We start from the raw sequence: 27,428 nt of genomic DNA, 5'->3' as shown, positions 1-27,428 counted from the left end.
ACGGACCAGTAATTGACCACACACTGTTGTTTTTATTCAAAGCTGCGAGCTTTCAGTATCAGGTTGACTCAAAACGGTCATTCTCCCATTGAATTCATCAGTACACACTGTGATCATCACTTGCTTTAGTTCTTAGGAACATACCAAGAAAGCAAAGTCATGAAAAGTTCAACAGTAAGACAACAGGAAACTTGCTCAAATACCCCACGCTTTTAAGACTTTAAATACCCAGTAACTCATTTTTTTGCATACTGCTGTCCCCTAAACACTCCCTTCCCCCACTGCCAGTAGATCAAAACTAAAACATCCTTCATTATGAAAAATATAACGTACTTAATTCAAGTAAATTCTAAGCCTTATTTCAAAACTACTGAAAGAGTGTAAACATCTCAGAGAGAGAGAAGAATTGCTCCCATTTGAAGTGCTGAGTTTTTTGTATGTCATAGGAATGCGGACTTGGCAACTGTAAAGAAAAAACTTTCATTAACTAAACCTAAGTTCCAGGAAAGAAGGACAATTCCTTATCAACTGTCAACTCATTCTGCTGGAAAGAAGAAAGTAAAGTAGATTTTGTGTGTCTTCTTTTTCTGCTTCCATTGCAGCCCACCGGTTACCTATGCAAATATTTCAAAGTTCAAGTTCAGAAACATGGGAAAAAAACATCATATGTGAATCCTTAAATAATAGTTTTGAATTATATAAAGAAGGTTAAAGACATGATGATTCTGCCAATGCAAAGCATATAAATGTCAAGTTTAGTATAAACCGTGTAGGTAGGTAACAGGTTAAAACAGTACAGATTGAAGATTCCTTCCCTTCAAATGCATTCCCAACTGAAGCTTTCCCAAGCTCACGCTTGAGTTTGGTTTGAGTTTTGGGTTTTTTGGTGGTTTTGGTTCCCCCCCCCCCCAGAAGATGCAGCTATCAGTAACAGTTCTGGTACAGCAGTAACTATGCATTCCATTCAGTCTCTCTCTCGATGCTAAAAGCTCTTAATGGTGAAAAGGATAAAGCTATTGTCCTATCACATTTTGACAAGCTGTCTTAAGTGGTTAGTTGCATTAACAGGAAAGGAGGAGATATTTTATAAAGTGATATAAAACACAGCCAAAAGCTATTTTAAAGCAATTGTGTCCAACAGCAAAGAGAACAGCATTTTTAATTTGTAGCACTGTTTCTCCCAACAGAGAACAGATGCCTATGGTCAGAGACACAAGTTCTGTGAATACACTTGCCAAGTTGACTTTGTTTTAAATCCACCTCAAAATGGGACGTTTCAAATCGTGAAAGGGTCTAAAAGCTGCACATAAACATTATTTAATGTTAGACACACACTAAGTTTTATTAAGCATTACACTAGAACTACTTTGGTATAAAAAATACTTTATTTTAAAGCTATGAAAGTTATAAAAATATGTAGTTAAACTTTCTACTCACAGAATGTTTGCTATTTTAACATTAGTGATTTGTTTGTCCTAACGAGTCTGAGTTTTATTCGAAAGGTTTACATGACATTATTACTATAATTTAAAAAAACCCAGCATTACAGGGAGCTGTACTAATTGTGATCTTTTATCAGTATTCATTTAACCTCTAGATTTTTAATGAAGGCAGCAAAAACAACTATTTTCTGATGATACAGAATTTCTTATTTCTTGAAGCGTTTCTGTGGTTGACCACTTCTTCATTAGTTACCTGCAGCATGGCACCTTCCTGCCAAAGAAAAAAAAAGTGTATCTGAAGATGTTTATCACATATGTCTAAACCAAATTACCAATAGGGGAACTTCAGCCATTTTTAATTAAAAAAAAAAGTATAAGCAGTTCACTGGTGTGTCTAACACAAAAGGAACAGGACTTTTGTTAGCTGAGTCCACGTTCTTCAGTGGGTAGCCTTTTAAAGGCAATGGAACTTTGAAATTAGGGCATTTTTTTGGATTTGTGGTTTGATTTTTTTTTTTGGTGGGTTTTGTTGATTTTTATTTTAAAACCAAATCTAGTAGAGCATGCCACCTTTACTCTGAATAACTCATTACTTGATGAATTTTCATTAATTTGAGATGCAAACAATCAATGCAGTGAGAGTAAGGTTGACTGCATTTGGCACTAAGGTTTATTAGCTGCAAGAACTATAAAAAATGGTGGAAACCTCAACATTCTAGCCAAATTCCAATTTACGTAATTACATTGTACACTTCTGAAATACCACCTGCAGTTTCACGTGAAGTTTTCACTTCCCCTCCTAAAGAACTGCTTATGCAGTTGTTAAAAGAATGGACGACACATTCCTTCATAGAGGCAGATGTATTCTGTGGTGCAATTTTTTTCCTTACACGTAAACAGTCTACAGTTATTTGGGAACCTTCAGGATGAAACACGTTATATAAAATAGATACAGTAGACAAGACACATAACAACAGAGTTCATTTTCAACAGCACAGAACTACCTTCATTGCATTACCTTGCAACCACCATAATGCATAGACTCCCAAGAAAAAATAAAATGTTGCAGGATGCAAAAATAAAGTTGTATGATTTAATTAACTTGTGACCTACCATTTTAACTACCAACACCAGAGATGGAACCCTTGCAAAGCTTTACTAATGGACACTTGCAGGTCTCATTTGTTCAACTGTAGCAGTGTACAGTGGCAGCAGTCTATGCTTGTCCAGGGTTCATATCATAGCTAGATTCCAGTAGGAAAAAAATATGTTAAGTAGCTGAAATTAACAAAAAATTTGTTTGTAAAAAATTTAATAATACAAGAAAACAGGATTCACAGATTTCTTTTTCAATTTGTAATTGTTAACTCAATTCATTGCTATGTTAAACTACATAACGATAATCACTATACTGAAAGAATACTGTCATACAATATTAGTTTCTTATTTTTGGAACATTAAGAAAGGAAAAGTAAATAAGATCTTACCTAAAGAAGTTTAACTGAAGCTTAGAACTATTTTGCTCTACACCCTCAGCCTTCGTTGGCATCCTTATAAACTACCGTAGTTAAAGCTTTGCAGAAATACAGCGCAGCTTTTTAAGACTGGCTGAACTTAGTGACGTTTTCAAGAGTTCTCTTGTACTAGACCTGTGTCCCTGGAAGAGTACCTCGCTGGGGATATTTCCTTTCCTTGCCATTGAAGAAGCAGCATCTAAAAGATCTAAAAAGGTGTTTCTCCTTGCAGAGATATCCCTTAAGTTATCTAGATATTTTAAACCTGATCATTTACAGACAACATACTTTTTTCTGACCAGCATTTAATTTTACATGTACAACAATAGCTTTATATTATTTGTGGGACCTTATACTACCCACTCCTTGCCTTATTTTACAATATTAAAAAAAAAATCTAAAATTACACAATATTTCCTTTAGAATTATTTTATTAAATCATAAATGTACAACAGCTTCTTAACTCTACACACGCACTTAAATTTTTAAAAGGAAAACGTTATGTCTTATTACACCATGATCCTGGCTAATAGCTTTTCAAAACTTTGAGAAAAATCTTAAAAAAGGTTTCACATGTCACCTGAAACTTACAAATTTAACATTATCAAAGGAATGCTTCTACACTTACAAAGACCACTAGAAAGAAACAACAATTAAAAAGCTAAGAAACTGTCTCAAAGGCATTTTTACAATCCTTCCTCCACAGTAAGGTAATGTTATTAAATAATCCAAATCCATTCACAAAATGGCTCTCTGCATCTGCTCTGGTGTCTTCTGCCATATCACTGCATATTTATGCATGACTGAGATAAGTGTTTCCTTAACATTGTTATTTCGATAACCTGAAGCTGTTCTGTTACCTCTGGGCTCTCATCCTCTCCTATTTATACAGTGAAGCCTGTTTCAACAGAAGTAAAGAGTAAAAAAATAGGTTATGAAATTATTCATCTAACCATTTTTTAAAGGAAAGATAATATCCTAAAAAGCTTTTAACTCCTGCAGCTACTCTCAAGAATCACTGCAATTTAACACTTATAAACATACTTACCCATGGCATGCTTGCAAAAACTCAGTAACGGCTCCTCCCTCCATATCCACCACTTCCTCCACTGCCCCCGGGACCATAGTTTCCTGCAAATGCAGAAAAAACCAAACAGAACAATTACATCAGTACGCTTTTAAAATCCAGGAACGCTTTTGGTTCTGTATGAAGAGTAACATCCACTTTACTTCCAGAAATGGTATATACAAAGATTTTAACATCTTGCCGCGTTCTAAATAGCCTCCAAGAACTGCCATGAGAACTACATACTGAAATCTTCGAAGATTCAACAGTGTCACATGTAATTTGATGCATTGCAATGTCTTGAGCCTGTGAGGGCCAACTTTATTTGCTGCTAAACCTTACAAGAATGGGCTTCAACTTTCAGTTTCCATTTCACAAGGTTTACACACCATATACTACAAGGCAGGAGGGTGAGGGGGGCGGAATAAATCCCAGCAAGTTGAGTGGACATAAACTAGGCTCTACAAATAATGTGAGCTGAGAGTAAAGAACATGAAACTTGGCTAAAGTTTGATGTTTCCAGGCTTTACAGACTGGAAATTGCAAAACATTTCATAATATTCTGGAAAAAGTTAGCATCTTGTCATTTATCTTTAAAAAAACAATAATTTTCCCCAACACCATCTTTACAGTCTTAATATGAGAAATTGTAGCCAACTTGCAGAAAGAACATGGGCATTGCAGTCCATGTATTGCAGAAGTTATACAATTTCTACAATCAATCTTAGAATCATAGAATGGTTTGGGTTGGAAGGGAGCTTTAAAGGTCATCTAGTTCCAACCCCCCTGCTATAGACATAGGTATCTTTCACTAGATCAGGTTGCTCAAAGCCCCATCCAACCTGACCTTGCACACCTCCAGGGATGAGACATTCAAAAGTTCTCTGGGCAACCTGTTCCAGTGTCTCATCGTAAAGAATTTCTTCCTTACATTTGATTTTAATCCACCCTCGTTTAGTTCAAACCAGTTACCCCTTATCCTGTCTTCCACCTCTTCAAAAGACTAAAGCCCACCCACTCTGGCTCCAAAACAGGTCAGGACGTATACAATACCTCCACCATATGGTCCCCCCATGTTCCTGCTGCCACCAAAATTTCCACTCTTCATTGGACCATAATTTGAAGGTTGTTGGTTGTAGTTTCCAAAATCATTATAGTTTCCACTTCCATAATTGCCTGCATCAATACAGAAGTGGAGAAATATCTAGATGAGTAAAACGCGTATGGCACTCACAAATCTATCTCATTATTAGAATTTTAAATGAGGTACGAAATCATACAGGTATTCCAGCAGTGTATGCTATGAACTGCTTTTTCATACTATTTGGAAAACAAGAGCTTCCTTAGACAACATTTACAACACCCTACCCTGCCACACCCCTCTCTTCCGCCACACCTCCCCAAATCTCAAATGACCTGCACTAATTTACAACTGAAATGCTTGGTCATTTCAAGCCAGTAGGTTACCTCCTCCATAGTTGTCATAACCACCTCCATAGCCCCCACCCTGGTTGCCATATCCGGGTCCTCCTCCACCATATCCACCTCTTCCTCCTCCGTAACCAGGACTGCCACCGAAGTTGCCACCTATGACAACATAAGCCTTTAAAATAAAACTTTTCAGTGTAGAAGACAACCAAATTCTACAGAATCGGGGGGTATTTTTTCTGTCTAGAGGGGAAGAAAAGCGTAGGAGTTTTGAAAAGACATTTATATGAACACTATTTTTAAAGGCACATACCACCCCCAACCCTAACTCAATTGTGACCAAAACCCACCAGCCAGACTGCCTAAAAGCCTCAATTAAAAGGCTTAATTAAAATCTTGGCTTTTCAGGAAATTTAAGACACACTGCTATTAAAAAAAAAAAAAAAGCAGCGTGGTTGTCAAGAAATAACCATACAGTTTGCTACATAAAGGTTTAACATGAGACAACAGCCACGTGTGCCTCAAAGCCATCAAAATTAATATAAATTAACACAAATTTTATACAAATGGTAAGTGAATGTAAAAATGTTTCCGAGTGAGAGAAAACCAATGGCTACCACCATCACAAAAAGAAAACTGACCTCCAGGTCCTCCACCATATCCGTTATACCCATCACCAAATCCACGGCCACTTCCATATCCATCTGTTGGAAGAAAAAACCGACAGTATTGCAATTCATCTGTAGCAAACTAACTGCATTCTCAAACCCCTATGACCTCAGGTACCAAACCTCAGATATTATTAAGCACACGTACACTTCAATTTAGAAAAATATATGTGAAAGAACACATCCAATCATCACTCTACATCTGTTTTCTTGCGTATGTAAGGTACCCAGTTTAAATTTTGGACACAGCCCTTCCACTGCAAAGGTCAGGCAAGTGCTGCGTAGAATTACAGTTGAGAAATCTCTGGATTCCTTAAAAAAATTTGTTACATTTAGGTTTATTTTGGCTTTTAATAAAATCCTTAAAAAAATAAAAATAACTTTGTTTTACTGAATATTCACATAATCTATTTGTGTGCTACAGAAGAGGACTCAAAGTTATTTTTCCCCAGAATTCTCGAACTGACACAGCTGCATTTCAGTTAAACAGCAGTAGACTGCAGTTACCCAAAACAACAGTGAAAATAAGGAAAAAAAAAAAAAAAAATGCTACAAACATGCCTGTCTTACCGGCTCCCCCTCTGAAATTGCTGCCAGGTCCTGGACCAAAGTTGCCACCACCTCCACGTGCATCACCAAAACCGAAGTTCCCTATAACAGTTTAGCATTTACAAGTGTGAGATCATGCCAAGTGAACACAAACATCAACCACAAACAATTAACTGTTACTTGTACATACCTCCTCTCCCACTCCTAGAATTTTGAACTTCCTGCATTTCCTGTCTAGAGAGCGCTTTCCTCACTTCTGCATTATGGCCATTGATGGTATGATACTTCTGCACTATAACCACATAAAATAAGATACCTTCAGCATTTAAGAACTGATCTGGCAACAAGTAAGAGTACCAGGCTTCCAAAAATTGTGTTATTTCCAAATTAATCCATAAAAATTCCTTATCATTTAAAAAACCTCAAATACCATACAATTTTTAAGCGAAGCAGTCGGTACTTATTTAAAATACATGTTCCCACACAATGCACCAAACTACAATCTAGCAAGTATTCACACACATAACTAATCCCAGTTATCTCTTTAGTTGAAATTTAACTTTACACAATTACCATAACTGCAAGGATTAATACTATCAAATGAAAGAGTGAAATGAAGCTTACTTACATACAATTTTATCCACAGGATCATGGTCATCAAAGGTAACAAAACCAAACCCTCTCTTTTTACCAGACTGTCTGTCAGTAATGATTTCAATAGTGTCAATTTTTCCGTATTCCTCAAAGTAGTCGCGAAGGTGGTGCTCTTCAGTGTCCTCTTTAATACCACCAACAAACAGTTTTTTCACAGTAACATGAGCACCAGGCTTTCCAGATTCCTGTTAAAAGAATCCTTTAAATTACCACCAAGAAAAAAAATTTCAAACCACTATTTTACCACGATTTCAAGAATGGAATACTGAAACAACTAAGATTTTTCATGCACTGAAGTAGCCCTCTTACGATGCATGTCCCTGCAACCTTGCTTGGGGGGCCTTCAGGGAGAGAAGTAACATGGGGTAATTTGGAGGTTTTTCCTCCCCCCCTTTAACGTCAAAGCCTTAAAAGTACCAAGAAAGATCAAGTGCTACGAAACGCATAAAAGTAAATAAAAAGCCTTAAAATATATTCAGAGAAATTATAAGATCAACTCTTTGAAAGAATGGCAAGTATTTCATAACTTAAACTAGGATATGATTTTTATAATTGAAATAAAGATGCGTCAGCTTCTTCTGCCCATTTCCCCAACAGCAGTGTGAAGGCCACATTTCGCTCTTATCAACAGCAAAGGTCCCTCGGCCTCAGCAAACCCACAGCTACGCATTTTAACCCCTATTCAAAATATGAATATACGAATATATGCAAAACCTGCACTTGCTCCTTAAGTACCTCTGTACCACAGTAACTTGGCTGAAAAGTTTACAGGTGCACTGCATTCCTGTGCACACACCTAATTTGTACCCTGAAAACCAAATATGCCTGGAGCTAAAACCACATTAGTCCCAAGATGATTTTGTACACCACCACTGGGGAAAAAAAAAAAAAAAAAAAAAAAAAGAAGAAGAATTTCCCTATTACGCTCTCTATTTTCAGTCACTTCAGTTATATACCGTTTAGAAATACCCAAAAAGATTATCGGAACAGAGTCAGGAGAGATTGACAGGAGCTTATTAATTTGAGGTTCAGCAACAATAACCATTCCAGAGAAGAATTAGTTTGGAGTTAGTATAATTACAGGCATCCAACATGTTTTCACTAACAATACTTTCAGACCCCAGTTGTGTCCCTTGCAGACATGACTCTACAACCAGGATAACTTAATAATTCACTGTAATAATAGACACTTATGTAATAGTGTCATTTAACAGACCAAAAGCATGGGAAATAGCAGCCCAACTACAGCCTTTTAACTAGAGAATTTAAACCCAGGCACTTTCCAACAAGAACAAAGCATAACTGTCTGACCAAAATAGAGATTCCTTTTTCAAAGCATGAAAAGTATCTGCTTTCAAAGTCATACTTACCTCCCTAGCCACAGCTCTCTTAGGCTCAACCACCCTGCCATCAATCGTGTGAGGTCTTGCAGCCATGGCCGCATCTACTTCAGCCATGGAGGAGAATGTTACAAAACCAAACCCCCTTGATCTTTTGCTTGCAGGATCCCTCATTACCTAAAAATAATAAACACATTTAAACAATTTCTATCTGTCTCATGTTAAGCTCAACACTAACAACATTTGGAAAAAACATGTAATCTTAATTTACCTTTTCCTTGATTTCACTACAAAACCCAATTATAAGAAAGTAGCAAGCTATGCTCATTAAGTACATGAACAGCACTGCTTGGCATCACAGAAATTCAAGCCACTGTTCTCCTCTAAGACTCTGACCATAACTCAGAAATGCTGCTGTTTTTCAGTGATGTACATGTATATTTATGATTGTTCTCTAAAAAAACCCACCAAAAACCTGAATGCATATTTTCAATTTAACTTTCTGAAGACCAGACTTTAAATTTGCGTTATGAAATATGTATTCACTGCTCCCAAAACAAATTCAGGGGAGGAACTTCTGCAAGAGTCACTGTCCTTAGAGGTACTTAAAAGATGTATAAACATGGCACCTGGGGACATGGTTTAGTGGTGTACTTGGAAGCATTAGGTTTATGGCTGGACTCTATGATCTTGAGGCTCTTTTCCAACCTAAGTGACTTTATGAAAACATCACATAGAGATATGACACGGAAAGACATCCTTTTTCAGCTTTATTGAGGCCACTTACCATGATATTGGCTTTCTACCAAAGGTTACCAATGACAGATGCAACCGGGCTCTGTGTAAGTACTCCCTAATACACTTCAACTAACAACACCCAAGCTAAAATTTTAAACTGTTGACATCAGTGGTTAGAGATAATCTGGCAGATTTTACGGGAAACAGATAGTGAGTACTCCCTAAATCAATCAACAGTTTGCAAGGGCAAGGCTGTGCATAGCTTCAATGGACTGAATAACGTATAAGCCACCCAACCGTACACTTAAGAAAAATTAATATTTTATCTTTTCGTTAAGCTATCCAGAAAATAAACTCCCTACTTTTACAAATTCTAAACATTCCATGCCATCATTGTGTATTGCTATGCCAAACTTACCACACAGTCTGTAAGCTTTCCCCATTGCTCATAGTAACTCCTCAAGCTTTCCTCTGTTGTTTCAAAGCTTAAGCCGCCAATAAACAGTTTGCGGAACTGCTCCTTTTCCCTCTATCACAAAAAAAGAAGATTACATTAATGTAATTAAAAATACCCTCTATACATCAGTATAATCAGACACCAAGCAAGACCTTCTAAAGTGTCAAAAACTTTCAGTAAAACTTATCTTTCAAAATTAAGCTTGGGTTTTCTAAATACTCTACCACTACTGAAGAAATTAAGCAGTTTACACAATTCTGTGTGTACACTTTTACAATACAGATTTAACAATGTGCTTCTTCCCATCTCTCCCTCCAAACATTAAGCACGAGGGACCACACTCAAAGACTTCCAGAACAATCCTCACAAAGATCTTTAGGAGATGCTTAAAAGGAAAGTAAAAACAAAATGAAAAGTTCTGATTACAGATAACATGAATTAATTTCTACTGATTCTACTCCAGATGGCATTAAAAAAAAAACACCACAAAACATTTTGTAATGAATTGTTGTACATGAATACTATCATGCTATTTACCCAAGGCATTAAAAACAATGATACAGCTAAAGATGTTCTAAAACTAAAACTAGTTGCCGATTCATATTTTCTCATTAATTATTAAAATAAATGAAAGCCAGAGCACCTGTAAAATTAATGTGGGATCCTGCACCTCTGGAATTAGCAGCAAACCTATCCGCCCTCAACAGCAGCGGTATCAAAATTAAGTGAATTCCTTTTAAAATGGAAATGTGAGTAATACGTATTTGCATAACTATCCACTAATAATTATGCTTTCAGCAAGATTTTTTTCCACTACCTTTCAGACAAGTTATTGCTGCTCTTGTTCAGGCATCGCAATTGCAATTTTCTACACACAAAAGCATCACTAGATCACACATTTTGCAATTTCATATGTCAAAGGGCAACAATTAAAATGCCCTAAAAAGTAGTTCCCTTCTACAAAACTTAAGATTTCAGAATGTTGTTTGAAAGAGAACTGGCCCACAAGGGACAAGAGAACTCAAATGCAACGATTACTTCAGATTTATGCTGTTATGTAACTTTACAAGTCAAGAAAGTCTGGTTGGGTGTTTGCTTTTGTGTTTTCTCTATGGTGGTGGTTGTTTTTTAAACCATCAAACACTGCATAGTTAGCTATAACTGACAAACATAACATGACCAACTATGCACTGGACATTAAGATCAATGTAAAAAGGAAGTTAGACAACCAATGACAAACAAGATTTGGAAAATAAGCAGAATACTTCAGTGTACAAACGCTTTTAGAAGTATTACGCCAATCTGCATGTAGACCAACATGCTTTTTCTAAGGTGGCCCAACGTAGGCCTGGATACAGATGCATGTAACAGAAAGACAGTTACTGTAGGTAGTATTGAATCAGTTTTTGTTGAAAATACACCACCCTATTACCAGCTTGAGATACTGCAGTTTGACAACCATGTCAACCATTCTACCTACCCCAATAAATACCATATTTGAGAATGATCAGTTTACATGTCTCTTAAAAACACTTGGGATTTGCTGCTGGATCTAGTACTTTTTCTTCCAAGGGACCACAGAGGAAGCTAGTACTGTCTCCTCCTTGTACAGGCAGGCAAAATTAGACCCAAGAGTTTAAAAGCAACAAACTCATTTTATGTCAAGTTTCCTTTCACATCATCTCATAAAAGGAATAAAAAAAAAGGATGCTGTATACTAGACTTGGACTAAAAAGTCACATGCTGTTAAGTCATACTATCATTTATAAAAACACTTCTTCCTATATAATCATCTTGCATCTAATAATGCACCTAATAAAGCACATTTATATTCTTACAAAAATATGAGAATCAGGCAAATTATGCCCTACACAGAGTAGCATCTAGGCACCACACATGTCATGACACAGCAATAATAAAATTCACTACCAGTTCAACTAAAACCACTGTGTGAAAATATCATAAACATGTTATTCCACTCATACGTGCGCAGCCTATGGATTTAGAGACTCTTTGTCTTAAATGTGTCAGTTTTAAGAAGCTCTGGTTAGTCTAGCATTAATTTCCCAGCAGGGTCCAGAGAGCTCTGACAATCTAAGTTTATGCTGAAGCTGTAAAATGTATGATAAAATTATTATCACTTCAGTCCCTTTCAGAATCTTGATGAAAATCCACTTGGTAAGAAAACCCACAGCACCCCACACATACAACCCACCCCTGCCAAGGCCCACAATCCAAAAGCCGGAAGAAAAACCTCCTTCAAGATTTCCATAGTGTGCTCTGTGATGCAAGAGGAAATCTTAATTAGCGCTTATTTTAAGCCTTCCTTCACAGGCTTAAAGCAACACCTTAAAGGACTGGAAAATGCATCGTCAGAGCATGGGAGTGTGTTTCATATAGCAATAATGTGTGCACAAATCCCCCAAGCTGAGTGCAGACTTCTGCGGAGTTAAGAACCCAAGTAACAAAAAACGGTTAACGGAGACAAGCGAGTGCCATCTCTGAACTACTACGTCTAGGCCCGCCAAAAGCAAAGCTGAGTTTATCGGTCCCAAACTAGAAAGTTACTGCGCTCTCTCTCTCCCCTCGCTCTCCAAGCGCCCCGTTAGCCCCTATACGTTCTACAGGGCCTTGCAATCCAACAGCCTGGTTGTCCCCCGCCCCCGCCGTTATCGGGAGGGAAGCAGTCACCGTGCCGGCTCCGCCATGTGGCGGGTATCAGGAACACAGGGGCCCCCGCAGCTAGAAGGGGAAAATGGCGCCCAGAAGCAGCCGTCGCCTCCAGGGACGGCGATGCGGCGGGAAAGAACTTCTGCAAGCACTAACTCCAGATGGAAAAGATTTTAAAAACAAACAAACAAACAAAAAAACCACCCCACAAAAAAATCAAAAAACTCAGGTTCTCGGGCTAACGAAAAGCCAAGTATTGCCAACCGCTTCTAGCGTGCACCTACACACACGGCACCAGGAACAGCTTGCAAACGCTCTTTCCCGTCCCTGCAGATTCTAGGGGCCTAGAGCTACCTGCCCGCCCGCCTCACAGCCCCTGATGCCCTCCCGCCGTACTCGCCTTGGGAACGATCCTCACGGCCTCCCGCACCAGCGAGTCTCGGCGCCGCCATTTTACCCCTCCCCCTCACCACCGCCATTACCAGCAGCGCCGCCCCGACCGGCCGGCACCTCGCTGGGGAAAGGCGACTCCCCGGATGGCGCACAGACTGACCTCCATCGCCCTATGCCCCCTCTCCTCCAGCCCTTCACGGCAGCTGGGCTAACGGGTACGTCGAGAACTCGCCACCCGCCATGCACGGCTACCACGGCTTCCGCCTTCCTCCCTCGGGCTGCGCACCAGCCCCAACCGCCGCTTCCAGAACCTTCCTCCCCGCCGCTAACGCTTCCCCTGCGGAAAGACAGCCAGCCCCTCTGCCCGCAGAGCCGGCAGCGGCAGCCAGACCTGCGCCAACCGGGATTCAAGCCCGCTCGTAACGCCCCACAGCCGGAAAAAAAACAAAACCATATATAAATCACTCCCTACGCATAACCAAAGGTGCCGCCCGCCTTAAAAGCAAAGTCTGAATTTGCCCTTTTCACGTACCATATTCTTCATGGTTAACGTATTCCTGCTCGAGAGTACCGTACAACTGCTCAGTAATGGCTGCCTGAACTGTTACGTAATTTGAAATTCAGCTCCACGTAGCGCTAGCGCCCTCCTCCTCCACCCCAGGCTCGCTTCCGAGGTTTTCGTTTAAAAAAGTAAAATAAAATAAGGCTCGAATCAGGAGCTTAAGTATCTCCGATGGGGCAGCAGATCGGTATAACGCCCCTACGTGCTATTTATCACGTAATAAAAAGTCATCAACTCCGTTAGTAATGGCCGCCTCCGAAATGAGCCGAAGGAGCCGTCGTCGTCGAGCTTATCCGCTTCGGCAGTCGCCGGAAAGAGCCGAAGGGGTAATGGGAACCCATTCGTTTTGCTTCGGCAATTTCCGGAACCTGCGACGTAGGCGTGGCCGGCGCTCGGCGCGCGCTCGGCGATTTCCGGCGAGATGGACGCCGCAGCCCTCCGACTAGCCGAGCCCATTCGGCAATTTCCGACAACGGAAGAGACTCGTGATACGTGCCCGAGCGGACTCGACACCGCCCCGATCACGACTGGCACCGCGTCGCTTTTTTTTTTTTTTTTTCCGGAAATTGCCGAACGGCCCCGAAGGCTCAAAGCGAGCGGTTATAATTAGCCCAAAGCAGCGTCGTGTCGTGTCCCCCCCTCATCCCCGTTGCCCTCGACCTGTGGTGCCGGCAGGGAGCGGGGCGCCGCGCACCCCCGAAATCTGTCGTCCCGTTTCCCCCTCCCCCGTTGTCGGCGGCCTGTCCCCTTCCCGCCCCGCCCGGACCAGAGGAAGTGATAACCGCCCTGATTTTGGCGCCAGCGCCGGCACACGGCGGGGGGGGCCGGGGGAGGGAAGCGGACTTCGCTTCAGCCTGCTCCGCTCTGCCCCGCAACTGCCGGCATCGGCGCTCCGTTCTTCCTTCCTTCCCTCATTCCTCCCTCCCTCCCTTTTTCCTCTCTTCGGCGGCCTGGCACGCACCGCGACAAAGGGTGAGTGCTGCCGCCCCGCGCACCAGGGAAATGGCGCTGGAGCTGCTCTTTTCTTCCCGCCCCCTCTTCCCCCCCCCCCCCCCCCCCCCCCCCAGGCTCCGGGTAAAAGCCAGCGCAGATCCACCCGGAGTGAACCCTCCCCAGCCGACTCCATCCCTCTCCCCACTAATAAAAGTGTTTCCGAGCCCCCCTTCCTTCGCCTCCGCTAACAACTAGGCCGCCGCGCCGCAACGCGGGAAATGGCCGCGCTCCGAACGAGCCCAAGCCGCGACGAGCTTCAAACCCACCCCGGCGTTTCGGGGGGAGAGGGGGATCTCGCCGGGGCCGCCCTCCCGCACCGACTGCGGGTCTCGCTCCGCGGCGGGCGGTGTCCGCGCCGGCCCAACGCGCCCTCATGGCGGCGGCCGCCATCATGGCGGCTGTAGTTACCGGGCGCCGCCGGCCCGTTCCCCCCCTCGCCCGCCCGCCGGCTCACCCAGTCGCTTTCTCTGTCGCCGCGAGGCATCTTCCTTCGTTTGGACGCCTGGCGCGGTCCTGCGCTAGCCCCGCGTTGGAGAGACGTCTTGGCCCCCCTCCTGTGGCTGGCGGCGACGACGGTCGGAGGTTGCAGCTGGCGCGTAGGCGGCGGCGGCGTCCTGCGCTCTGTGCCCCGTCAGCCGCCGGCGCGCACTGCTCGGCTCAGCCCAGCCCAGCCCCACCAGCCGCCGCCGCGCCCGCCCTGCGCCGCGCCGCGCCGCCGCTCCCCTCCCTCCCTCTCTCCCTCCCTCCCTCTCTCCCTCCCTCCCTGCCCACCCACCCCCGCCCTCCCCTCCCTCCCTCCCTCCCGCCTTCCTTCCCCCACCCCCCGCCTCAACCCCCCTCAGTTGTCGCCGTTGCCGCCGCTGCTCAGTGCGCGCAGGGCGAGGGTGAGGAGGAGACGGCGGACCCGAGCGGCTGGGCACCATTGAAGTCTGTATCCTTCTCTCTCTCCCCCTCTATTTCTCTCGCTCTAGCCGCCTCCTTTTCCCCTCCACCCACCCCGCCGGCTCCCCCTTCCCCTCTGCGCCCCCGCGGAGCGGGCCTCGCCTGCGGGGAGATGTGGGACGCAGCCCCCCCCTCCCCTTCCCCCCCCCCCCTTCGGGTCTATACGCTGCCGCTTCCTTGGCGGCGGGGGGTAACGGGCGGAGCGGGGTCGCGGCCCCGGTGGTTGTACGGAGGGAGAGACGGAGGGAGGGCCCCGGAGCCAGCGGGCTTTACCGCGGGGAAGGAGGGCTGCGCCGGGGGGCGGGGGCAGCGGCACAGCGCGGTGGAGGCGCTCGGGAGACAAAGCCAGCCCGCCACCGCCGAGGGGTTGCCTCCGCCACCGGGCCTGCCCGCGCCGGGAGGCGGCGGTGATGGTGGTGGTGGCGGCGGCGGCGGCGTGTGCCGGGCCCGGGGGAAACGTGGCGGCGTGGGGGAGGCGGCGTGGAAGGGGCCCTGGCGGCGGGGGCTGCCCGGGGCGGGAGCGGCGGGTCCCCTTCCCCCGGCCCTCAGCGCCCGGGGCGTCCCCGCCGGCCTCATGCGTGCCCGCCGCAGGCCCGAGGCGCAGCCTCTCCTAGCAGGCCTCCGCCAAAGGGCTGCCTTCATTTTCTGGTGGGGGTGGCACGGGGGTGGTGGTTGTTGTTATCGTTATTATTATTATTGTTGTTATTTCTTTTCCCCTTTCTCCTGCCTTTCAAACGGGGACAAGCCAAGCCCCTCGGCGCTGGGGCACTGGTCCCTGCCCTTCTCCCACCTCGCCTGCCCCCTCCCTCCCCCCCCCCTCACGCCTGTGGGGCTGCCAAAATCCACCTCCCCCGGCGGGGGAGAATCGGGAGGGAATTGCCGCGTCCCGGGGGGGTGTTTCTGGCCTTGAAGGACTTTCTCTTTTGCCTTGCCCCCCAGGCACATGGGGAATTGTAACAGTTGTATAGTTTGCAGTGGGGCGGGGACAATACATGCCTAAGGAGGTGGCCGTTATGAGAAATAACATGGAAAAGGGGACGGATTGTGTTCAACGTCATTTGCATAGGTTAATTATGTAGTATGTGCAGCTTAGCTGAGTTAATATTGCTCTAGGACCTTAACTCTTGCAAACTTGAGAATTGGAAGGCAACGTTATAGTTGCATTAAGATAAATACTTGCTTTTTATAAGCATTTACTACAATGTAAGAGTAATGGGTCACTCATTATTACACCACAGATCTGTAGCTGCTCCCCACCAGATTCGCAGTTAATATATGTAGGTGTATCTTGATTAACTGCTGGAATCTGAACCCCTGTTCTGTTGGGTTTAAGGAAATAAGCATCCCTGATGGTCCTCCCCCTTTTCCCTAGAAACATATCTATGCCTTAGAAGGCCTTTGGAAAAACCTTTTTTCAGCCCTATGTACCACTTTGTCAGTATTGTTTGTCCTGGCTAGCATAATGGTGCGTTACTGGGTTATGCCGGACAAAGTAGTAACCTACTTTTTGTTCTGGATTTAATCCGTATTAGAAATGTTATATGCAGTGAATACATGGGGGTTGGAACAAGGACCATGCTTGTATTGGGATGCCTTTCTTCGAGTAATGTAAACTTCCTTTTAATTGTCATGCATTTTTCTAGTAAAAGCTCTGCAAGTCTGCAATAAAAATGGCCTCCAATAAAACTACATTGGTAAGTTCATGCACACCTAAAGTATATAAGGATTTAATCAACATATATTTCTTCAAACTTATAACTTGGCATCTCCATTTAAAAGATACATCCACATCTCCCCTCCCCAGCATTATTCTGACCAAAATTTCAGATCCAGAAAGTAAGGCTACTAGAAAGGACATTGTCTTTGGCTTTAAGAAATCGGCCATTTCTAAAGAGGCTTGTTGGGAAAAAAATAAATATTAAAGGACTCTGCACTAATTCATCTGTCCTACAGTAGAAAACACTAAGGATTTTTTTAGCCTCCTTTCAGCACACCATGTAATTCATCATATATGTAAAAAATAAAATCCAAATCACTTATTCATTTATTTTCTCCCAGTGTATTTGGGGAAAACTAATTGCCTGAGAAAAGGCAGTCTTTACAGATGAAAAATAACATTATTGGGAAGTGATGTGGCGTAGTTAAGATGCCTTTTGAAATTATTTTAAACAAATAACAGTTTCTTTGAATTTCATAGGAGCAGAGATTATCAGATGTCAACCCCCTTCTGGACAGTTTTAATGATGCATTCATGGATCTCAAGTCCTGTAAAGCTTTGCTTGACGTGAAAATACAGACTTCTAAGGGCAGTTGGTTGCTGGTTACCATTTGACTAGTAATGACACATAGTTTGGTGAAAAATAAAACTGTAGCGTGAGATGCGTCTGAGGTTGAGGTGGGGAAGTAAGCAAAAATACATGAGTACAATTTAAAATCGGGATAACAGAATAACTGATTTATAATGCACTGAAAAGGCCTGTTCTTAACTTTACTGAAATGATTACTGGTTGACCCAGATCGAGATATATTAAAACTTGTATTAACTCCTGGCTTAGAACTGCAGTGGAGTGCTTCCTTTATATTGTACAAATATCAAACTATTTTAAAAGATTTCACCAAGGTGAATGTCTGAACTTGCTGTTAATAATTGATTGCCCGCTTTTCCCTAATTTGAGGAAGAGAAGGAGTTAGTCAGCCAGGGGAGGGGGTGCCTCAGGGAGAGGAAAGAATCTGTGAATGCAGTATTTTTAATCTTTTGATGTTGTTGAGAATTTTGCTGCACAGGTCAGGAAAATCAGTTATGGTTCCCATGGGAACCATAACTAATTCTGCTGCATTATGTATTTGCATGCGAAACCTAAACGTATTAAGAGATAGCATAGCTGTGCAACTGTAGTTCCGTTTTTGTTACTTCTTGTATGTTAAAACCCTTCACAACAGTGTCACATCAGTGTTTTAACCTTGCCCCTCAAAGAAAGAGTGATTATCCACAGATCTGCATCTGTCATATATGACTTCTGAATGCAGAAAGGGAACTGAGCCATCCATGGGCATTCAGTGGTCAAATGCCAAACTTACAGCTCACAACATGCAACCCTAGAGCAGGCAGCTTCAGGAGTCTATTGGACATTTAGTAGCCTTTAACTTCAGTCAGGTACCCCATTCATTTGGCTGAGATTTACATTGCTTTGTGTAATCTCAGTATGTACAGTTTTTAACTAACATTCAGTGTTTCTGCAGGTTCTGCAATCAAGTATTAATTTAATAGGTTAGAAAGGCTCAAGAGTTTGGGAAGCAGTGCTGATGCACACAAGAGCCAATTAGATCTCTAATGTTTCAAACACAAAGCAACATACTCTTGATTTTGTTATTTCTTACTGCACTTCAAAAAAATACAGACCTCCGTGACATTAATTTTCTTCTGTGAAAGATTATATAGACACTTAGGTCTTAGTAAGTAAAAATAAGTTTTTGCTTTGATACAGAAATCCAAAACCTTTATCTTTAAGTGACAAGAATTAGTGAGGCTGAAAAGAGTACCAGAAAACAATCTTCCACTGAATCAAAGAATTGTAGTCCAACGGAGAACGCAGATGGAGATGTTCCCTGCTTGTAGCCTGCTTGCCTCATCACCAGTAATTATAATGTTATTACTATGGTATAGTGAGTCTGTATCTTCCTCCTCCTCCCCCCCCCCCCCGCCCCGCTTCTTTTTTTATTTGTTTGTTATCCTCATCTCTGCCCCTTTCTCTCTTTTCACACTTCCATTTCTTGAAAGAAACTGCCTTGAAGCGTTGGACATCTTCATGTTTTTATTTTCCTTCAGTTTCAGTCTTACATTCTTCTTCCTGTGGAGGCAAAAAAAGCCAGTGTGCTGAAGTTGACACCTTTCAGTCATGAATGCTGTGGTCAAAATACACCTGGGATATGCAGGCAGTTAAAATCTAATTGGAAATACATGGTCTATTTTAGATAATCTCTCTTCTATGCTTCCAAATCAAAACAAATGTCACACCAGATATAACCATATACAGAAACTTGCTGTTTGAAAGAGACATTTGAAACTTTACCTTCTCTTAATTGTTTGCACCTTCAATTTATCTGTTGCTAATAGAGTAAAGCTATTTTGTGGAGGGGGGGAAAATATTTATGAAGAGTAAGGGGCACAAAGACAGGGCTTTGGAAAGAAAGAATCTGCTGCAAATATTCAGTTTACAAAAGTAAGACAGTTCTTATGTCTAACTTTTTTTTTAACCTTTCATCACATCAAGACAAGATTCTACAAAGTCTAAAAATTTGACAGTTCCAAAATTGCTTCGCAGTGTTCTCAAACTAACCCACATTAATTCTAGAGAGGACTAGAGAAAGGCCATCAAGCAAATAGAGGTGCTCTATGATTTTTGCTTGTCTGCTTTCTGTTCTGTAGGAAGTGCATTAGTGAGGAATTAGTTCTGTCCACTTTGATTTAGGGTGCTGCATGACTACATGTTTTAGGAGCTTAATACTGCTCCCATTAGTTTATGGCTGCCACTTTAACAATTTTCTTATAAGGTGCGGTCCAAAATGGCAAGCAAACAACTTTTGGTCTGCTAGTGCTCCAGAAATGTGATATGACAACATGATAGGCTTGTTCCAACCTTTTTAAGATTACAAACAAGGAAATTCTGAAATGTGTCCTTCTATTACTATTTAATTGTGCCTTATTAAACTGGGAATGCCTTGAGGATGATGTGGATGTAATATTTATTTTAAGAACTTAAAGAATATTATTTGAAGTATCAAATGTAAACTTAAAACACTTATAAAGTTTTTTAAGTTAGCAAAATTTCATTTACATGTTAAGTGCTGTACTTAAGTGTAGCTGTCTTAAATTTTTGCACCTTTGTGACATCTGTTTGAATGTAAGTTACATCGGTGCGTGGCTAAGAATGAGAAGGGACTGCAGTAGTGGAATGCTCCTAGCATGCATCCTGTTCAATAGTTACGGGTTATTGTTGAGTATTTTGCTTATTGTAGCAATACTTCATAAACTTTGCTCCCATCAGCTTCACCTTTTTTTTTGGAAAAGGTAGTAACCACCTTTTTTTGAGTACCATCCCTTTTCTATGTTATGCATTTTCACAATTCCCTTATTACTTTTCTTTACTTCTGCCTAATGCTGTTTCTTGCCCTCTGCCTTTTCATAGGCATAGAGTTAACTTTTAGAAGCTTGATAAATTTTTGAGCATGTAGCACTAAGAATTAAATTTATAAGGGGAGTAGAGGCACTGGGTGTATGGACAAAACTATTTCACCTTTTAAAAACTGGTGTTGGGTATCTCATTAACCAACTGAAAAAAAACCCCAAAACATTACCATGTCTTGCTCAGGTTACCTGACCACATGCAGTAACATAAAAAGGGGTCTGAGCTTCTGGCTTTAGTGTGAATATTTACGTGATTCTTTGCTGTTTACTGAGCAAAGTTGGATTTGGCCAGTGAAGTAACTTGTGTAAAGGAAAAGAATTAATAATATCATTCTGAATTTCTTTTGTAGCACAAAATGGGAAAGAAACAGAATGGCAAAGGTAAAAAAGTTGAAGAGGCAGAGCCTGAAGAATTTGTTGTGGAGAAAGTCCTGGACAGACGTGTTGTAAATGGAAAGGTGGAATACTACCTGAAGTGGAAAGGATTTACAGAGTAAGGCATTACCTATTTCTTTTTCCTAATAGAATGCTAAATACTAACCATTTATTTGAAATAACTATGCAGAGAGGGGATTGGATGATGGGGATACATTTTAAAGAATCTCAAGGGAAGAACATCCATAAATGCATATTCAATTAAGGCAGTCAAGTATTAAAATAAAATAGAAGATATGTAGCTTAGAGTTTGTGCTACATAAAATGTTCCAAGACTTTTACCAAGTCCTTAGCGATCGTTCTTTTACCACTGTTCTTTGATTTAGCTTGTGTCAGTATCTATCAAGGTAAGCTAGACTGACAGTTGTTATATGTGTGGTGGAATGGATGTTACTTCTGAGTAAGAAATTTTGGAGGGATTTAAACTGCAGGCAGCTCTGAAATGATGAATTTGAAGCAGATAGTTTGCTTATTATTCACTTTTCTCAACCGCTCTCAATTTAGATGAATTTGCATGAGGAATTCTGTGGCATGGTTGCCTTCATTAGGCATACCTGAAAGGTATCTTTTGAGTCTCTTTCCCAGGACTTAATGGAAGCACAAGAAAGTTGTACAGTGGACTTAAAAAGTTGATTGTTAAAGGCGGCACATATTTATGCCTCCTCCTTCCTTCCTGTGACCCTTTCTGGCAGACAACTGGCAGAAAAAAGGTGATGCACCTAGCATTTGAACATAAGTAATTACATATACAATCTTATTGTTGCATACCTCCCAAAATGATTGCATTGCAACGTTCTACATTCTAGCACCTGAAATTTTTGTAGTGATAAGTGCATAAACGCAAAATACAACGTGTTTAGCATTTGAGGGTCTGATTTAAACTTGTAGAAGATAATTTGTAGGCCAACTGCTTGTGCAGTAGCACTGTGGCCGTATTTGTACATGAGGACATTCTAATGAGGTGCTTAGTTGTTGTAGGGAACATTCATGGGCTTTTTAAAATTTTTGTTAACAAAATGCACGCTCACTGGAACATTTGCAGTGACCAGCCCTTGACATGGAACCTGAAGGAGGGAGATAGTTCTAGGTATAGTTGATCTCCGTGCTCAGAGACAACTTTTGAGAGCGTTCCTTGCATATAGAAGCTTAGGCATATATACTTACACTTTTTTTGTAGTAAATGTTGTGTACATTCTGTTTTCCGTAAGTCTTGGTGCTCATATATGATTTGTTTGCATGGACAGTCTTTAGGGTGAACCAGGGAAGGGAGTCAGTTTAAATGGACAGGTACATTTTGGTAGGGTGAGGATTCCTTGTTTTCACTCCTATGATCCCACCCAGATCATAAAATAAGCAGCTCTATTAATTCCTATATCTGCAGTTTAAGAACGTTGTTTTTCAAAAGTAGCAGAGCCTACTTCTTTCAGTCATCACATGCAGTACATGAAAGTTAATAAAGATGGCAAGATAAGCATCTGTACGTTTAAGAAACCTGCCTTACATAATGAGAAAAAAGATAACTTGCTTAAGGTGAGCCATGTGGCTAGTTTTACATTTTTCTTCTTTTCCTAGTTTTACGTAAATGTGTGTTTGTTTCAGTGCTGACAACACATGGGAACCTGAAGAAAACTTAGACTGTCCAGAGCTAATTGAAGCTTTTCTGAACTCTCAGAAAGCTGGTAAAGAAAAAACAGATGGCGCCAAAAGAAAATCGTTGTCAGATAGCGAATCTGATGATAGTAAATCAAAGAAAAAGCGTGATTCTGTAAGTATATGTGCTCATGTGCCAAGCTTTGTTTTTCCTGTGTCTCTTCCCTACCTCTCCATCCCCATCCCCCCCAAAATCCTGTTGTGACTTTGAAAATAAGAGCAAACATGGATTCAAAACTACAAATCACACAGCATCTGGAACTGTGGTTTGAAAAGGGTAATCATTCGTGGTGGTTAATGAGGCTGTCCAAATGGTGTGTAAAAGATGATCGATTGACATAATGACTAAAAGTTTTTGCATTGTCCCATGATGCTTACTGAATAATTGAAAGTAAGATTTTGGTTAAGAGTTATTAATGAATGGTATTAAGTGGTCAGTTTGTATTAGAGCAAATGGTTCACAAATGGATCAAAGCCAAAGTTCTGTTATGAATTTCGTATTTAGAATATGATTTTGAACAGGTGAGTGGCAAGATGGCAGAATGTGAAGACCAGGCAGGTACTTAGATTAGGACCAGACATGATTATGGAGAGGAAGTAGAAAGGGTGACTGAAGAAAGCCTAGGTTTTTTTAAAGATCTGGCTTTCTCCTACAATTTAAATGAATGAACAACATGACAAATTCAGTGCTGATATGTACAAAATAATGCACATATAATAATGTGTTCAGTAATTTGCATTTTTCTCTGTAAACTTTCAAACTAGCAATTTGAAATGAAACTGGTTGGCAATGTTAGTGGTTTGCTGAAGACATCTGTTGGATGTGCGGTTACCATCAAAAAAGTTGGAAGCATCAGAAGGAGCAGTTGATGAATAATACAAAGAATATTTTAGTTTCTCTATAAAGTCAATTGTGTGGCTTCATCTGGTACGGTATTGGACACTGTCTCAAGAAGGATGTTGTGAACCTAGAGGAACTAATAGAGGAAGTAGTCATGATATTCCTTACCACCAGCATCATCTCAATGGGCCAAGGGTTGAGATATTCCCCAAGGGTGCACTGTCACGGTTGGCTTAAGCTAACCTCAGCCTGTTGTTTTGCTGAAAAGGATGTGTTTTTCCCACTTCCAGGAGTGCATTTTTGCTTTCCTTCTTTTGTTGGTTTTACTGGCCATGCTTGCTTGTTTATCTGCTTTAGGGATTTTTAGATCACTTGTTCATCTATTGAGTTTTCAGAAATAAATGCTAGAAACACTGATGTAAAATTCCTTCATTGTTACTCTACATCTAAATGACTTGGCCTGAAGATCAGTCATGAAAAAAATAAAATGTCATCTTCAGACAATTATATGTAATTATAGCTTTTATAATTATGTCAGGCTATATATTTTGGTTCTGATACAAGCACATATATATACACACACAAGAATGCATATATCTAGCTCTAATGCCAAAACAGAATTTTAACTTAAACTAGATAACAATCTTCTAACTTACTTGATAGGTTGATAAACCAAGAGGGTTTGCAAGGGGTCTTGATCCTGAGCGGATAATTGGGGCTACGGATAGCAGTGGAGAGCTTATGTTCCTCATGAAATGGTAAGTCTTACATGCACAGTTCTTGTCCATATTAAGAGAGGGCAGGTGGTTGCACTTAGACTAATGAGACAGCTTCATTTCAGGAGAAAGGCAGTTGGTGATATCCTTATTAACCTTGTATTCTTAGAAAAACAAAGCTTGTATAATCACTACTTATTCCCTCTTCCTTCCAAAACCAAAATAACTTCAGCTTCTATTGGTTCAGTTTTACAGAAGTAGAAATTTGAAAGGTAAAATCTCATAAGATATGGAAAAATTGGCACTTGGATGGAAAAGCTGGATCCCAGTAGTGTTCTTGCTGAGGGAACGGCAGGCAGAACTCCAACTTTACATGTTTCAATAAGCAGAAGCCAGCTCCTGGATAGCCAACCTTTTAACCAACTGTAGCGCCAGCTGTTCTGCATGCAACAAAGTGAATAGAAAATAGGAATGAACTCATGGAGCAGGCTGAAGTTGAGATGAGGAACAAACAATATGAAGGCTGAGAGAGTTGGGGTTGTTCAGCCTGGAGAAGAGAAGGCTCCGGGGAGACCTTATAGCAGCCTTCCAGTACCTGAAGGGGGCCTACAGGAGAGATGGGGAGGGACTCTTGATCAGGGAATGCAGTGATAGGACGAGGGGTAACAGTTTTAAACTGAAATATGAGAGATTTAGATTAAATATTGGGAAGAAATTTTTCACTATGAGAGTGGTGAGACACTGGAACAGGTTGCCCATGGAGTTGTGGATGCCCCATCCCTGGAGGTGTTCAAGGCCAGGCTGGAGATGGGGCTTTGAGCAACCTGGTCTAGTGGAAGGTGTCCCTACCCATGGCAGGGGGGGTTGGAACTCAATGATCTTCAAGGTCCCTTCCAACCCAAACCATTCTATGATTCAGTCAAGGAAGGGTTTATCGTTTGGGCTAGTAAGAGGGGAGAGTGATGGGGGGAGTTTGCCTTGTTGGGAGGGTTGGGGAAGACCAGCTTTATTAGCTACAGTGTTGACAGAAGACTGCTTGTCTTTCCTTAGTGAAGAAGTAGGATAAAATTAAACTTCTTTTGCAGTGTTAAGAATACAAGAGATTGAATTAACATTTGCTGGGGGTCAGATTTCTTGTGGTGGTGGGATGAAAAGAATGATAGCTTTCCACAGCCTTGGAGAAGGGTATTGTTTTCTGAATGGAGTCAAACTGAGTGGTCTCCAGAGAAATGATTTGTCATGTGATGTGCATGGACTGCTGAAGATTAGTGCTTTAGAAGATCTGTCTGCCTTCCGCCTTTTCAAATTCTCTATAAATTTTATGTAAAACTGAGAAGAGTTGCAAAATACAAATCGTGACTATTTGCATTTCTGTAGTGATAATTGACAAAATAACATACAAAGGAGTTGTACAAAAATAAGCTTTTTTTTTGTTTAGTTACTGTTGATTAGTTTTTCGTAATTGTGTGCAACAAACATAAATATGAATATGTGTGCACAAAACTGAGTTGTAAAGGCAGCATACACTCCAAAATGGAATCTGAAGCATGTCAGACTGGAAGTTTGGGATTTTTTTATTACCCCAAGACAGCCTCAAGAATAGAAGTATAAAACACAGCAAGTTACTTGCATAAACAGTAAATATAATTTGCCTGTAAATACCACCTCGTAAGACTAATGCTATTGATTTTTTAAATTCTCACTTTGAAGTTTTGATTATGCTTTAAAAGACAAAATTAGCAAATTTTTACTTCTTTCATTACATACTACAATAGGTTAACTGTATAAATGGTTCCCTTTGAATAGCATTTTCCTTTCAAACAGAAGAACCATGTAAAGGGAAGGAAGATACAGCTATGAAACCTTGTCATTAGCATGGAAATTCTTGGTAGCGAAAGGTATACTGAAAAATGATTTCTAGCTGACATTCTTTTCAGAATTTATGACCTTTCAAGAGCTGCTAAATTTACTGAATTAACGATTATGCATTTTTCTTAAATCCCACTCTCTTCTACATCAGGAAAGACTCTGATGAGGCAGATCTGGTGCTGGCCAAAGAAGCTAACGTGAAGTGTCCTCAGATCGTAATTGCTTTTTATGAAGAGCGACTAACTTGGCATTCATGCCCAGAAGATGAAGCACAATAATTGTTTGCATTGCTTTTTTATATATATGAATATTAAAACCTGAAATTTGATTTATTAGCAATGTGAGAAGCATACATTCTAACAAGAATCAAATTTGATATTTTTTTGAAGTAGTATGTTTTTGCATCAACAGCAAGTAAATAAAAGCTTTCTGCAACTTGTTTCATTTATCACAAGAGAGCATTTGATACTACTTCCTCCATATTAGGTAAAAGCTTTTATAAAACATTCATAAACTTCCATAGTTATTACAGAATCATACTGAATGTCTAAACAAACTCACAGATGTTTTGTAGTCTTCTATACTATTGATGTGCATGTATCTTCTTTACCCAAACCTAGCCCTTTAAACCTGTAGAATCATTCTTTTTAGTATTTGGGATCGCTTGGTCACAAGAAGGCCGGGTGAAAACTAACTTTGTAGTAATTTGAATGTTATCAGACTGTATATTGTTTACTTTATTGTAAATACTGGTGAACAGTGGTCAATAAAATAGTTTTATATTCTTCCTTTATACTGATAGGCTGTGACTCTTTTGAAGCGGTATGATATTTCTGAACTTTTGATATGTTAAGCTCTCGATTCGTAATATATTTAACTGTAAGTTGTTTTTTGGGGGTAGATTGATTAGTTAATATTACCCCATTGCTACTCCGTAATCACCAGACAAATACCAGGCTCTGATTCTTTGTATTTTTCCCTGCAAACAATGCCTGAGACATGTTTTTCTTCAGTCAGGAGGGGCCAGTGACATGAGTGTGCTTTGGTTACTTAAACGTTTAAGTCACAGATGGTGACCATACCACCTAGATACAGCTGCTGGTCACGAGGCCAAGTGGCCTCTGTGGGTATACTGGGAAATATTTGACATGTGTTGACAGTATCAGCCTTTGCTTTAATTTCAGGTCTTAATAGAAGGCTATAGTGTTACTAGTGGTTTGGATGGAATTACTCTTCGGGCAGTGGCCTGAAGGATAGTTAGCTAGCTCTGCCTTTGAAGCGGAATATTTTAATGAAGATGCTTCAGTCATATACTT

The 27,428-nt window shown here is 41.3% G+C and overlaps 2 protein-coding genes across 15 annotated transcripts; one reads left to right on the top strand and one right to left on the bottom strand.

Annotated features, from left to right (window-relative positions):
- On the bottom strand, positions 1 to 15,178 carry HNRNPA2B1 (heterogeneous nuclear ribonucleoprotein A2/B1). 11 transcript variants are annotated; one of them, XM_074150219.1, is made up of 13 exons: positions 14,929 to 15,019; positions 9,818 to 9,928; positions 8,692 to 8,838; positions 7,296 to 7,506; positions 6,858 to 6,959; positions 6,689 to 6,769; positions 6,092 to 6,154; positions 5,490 to 5,609; positions 5,076 to 5,198; positions 4,005 to 4,087; positions 3,817 to 3,854; positions 2,556 to 2,686; positions 1,365 to 1,713 (listed from the first exon to the last, which is right to left on the bottom strand). In XM_074150219.1, exons 1-10 carry the CDS (start codon positions 14,956 to 14,958, stop codon positions 4,026 to 4,028), a joined length of 1,050 nt encoding a protein of 349 aa, XP_074006320.1. In that variant the 5' UTR covers positions 14,959 to 15,019; the 3' UTR covers positions 1,365 to 1,713; positions 2,556 to 2,686; positions 3,817 to 3,854; positions 4,005 to 4,025. The 11 variants fall into 11 exon arrangements, with proteins under 11 accessions (XP_074006318.1, XP_074006326.1, XP_074006320.1 ...); XM_074150218.1 differs by lacking the exon at positions 3,817 to 3,854 and having other exon boundaries at positions 14,929 to 15,098; XM_074150224.1 differs by lacking the exons at positions 3,817 to 3,854; positions 14,929 to 15,019 and adding an exon at positions 13,452 to 13,776.
- On the top strand, positions 14,071 to 27,428 carry CBX3 (chromobox 3). Of its 4 annotated transcripts, XM_074150639.1 has the most exons (6): positions 15,334 to 15,401; positions 17,060 to 17,110; positions 20,952 to 21,094; positions 22,636 to 22,801; positions 24,191 to 24,285; positions 26,264 to 27,428. In XM_074150639.1, the coding sequence occupies exons 2-6, from the start codon at positions 17,087 to 17,089 to the stop codon at positions 26,388 to 26,390; spliced, it is 555 nt and encodes a 184-aa protein (XP_074006740.1). In that variant the 5' UTR covers positions 15,334 to 15,401; positions 17,060 to 17,086; the 3' UTR covers positions 26,391 to 27,428. The 4 variants fall into 4 exon arrangements, with proteins under 4 accessions (XP_074006742.1, XP_074006741.1, XP_074006740.1 ...); XM_074150641.1 differs by lacking the exons at positions 15,334 to 15,401; positions 17,060 to 17,110 and adding an exon at positions 14,071 to 14,453; XM_074150640.1 differs by lacking the exon at positions 17,060 to 17,110 and having other exon boundaries at positions 15,125 to 15,401.

This window comes from Numenius arquata, chromosome 7, assembly GCF_964106895.1.
Source record: "Numenius arquata chromosome 7, bNumArq3.hap1.1, whole genome shotgun sequence".
NCBI lineage: Eukaryota > Metazoa > Chordata > Aves > Charadriiformes > Scolopacidae > Numenius > Numenius arquata.
Note: the sequence above shows the minus strand (reverse complement) of the source record. Positions and strands in the feature narration are given on the sequence as shown.

What these genes read in the sequence shown, in the direction of transcription:
- CBX3 (XM_074150638.1), top strand. Translation starts at nt 19,010, where the DNA reads ATGGAGATGTTCCCTGCTTGTAGCCTGCTTGCCTCATCACCA. An exon ending in GCCTGCTTGCCTCATCACCA is followed by an intron (nt 19,052 to 20,951) that starts GTAATTATAATG and finishes TTTCTTTTGTAG; the next exon opens with CACAAAATGGGAAAGAAACA. An exon ending in CTTATGTTCCTCATGAAATG is followed by an intron (nt 24,286 to 26,263) that starts GTAAGTCTTACA and finishes CTTCTACATCAG; the next exon opens with GAAAGACTCTGATGAGGCAG.
- HNRNPA2B1 (XM_074150215.1), bottom strand. Translation starts at nt 14,958, where the DNA reads ATGCCTCGCGGCGACAGAGAAAGCGACTGG. An exon ending in AGGGGGAGCCGGTAAGACAG is followed by an intron (nt 6,155 to 6,679) that starts GCATGTTTGTAG and finishes TTCTTCCAACAG; the next exon opens with ATGGATATGGAAGTGGCCGT. An exon ending in ATATGGTGGAGGACCTGGAG is followed by an intron (nt 5,610 to 6,091) that starts GTCAGTTTTCTT and finishes ATGTTGTCATAG; the next exon opens with GTGGCAACTTCGGTGGCAGT.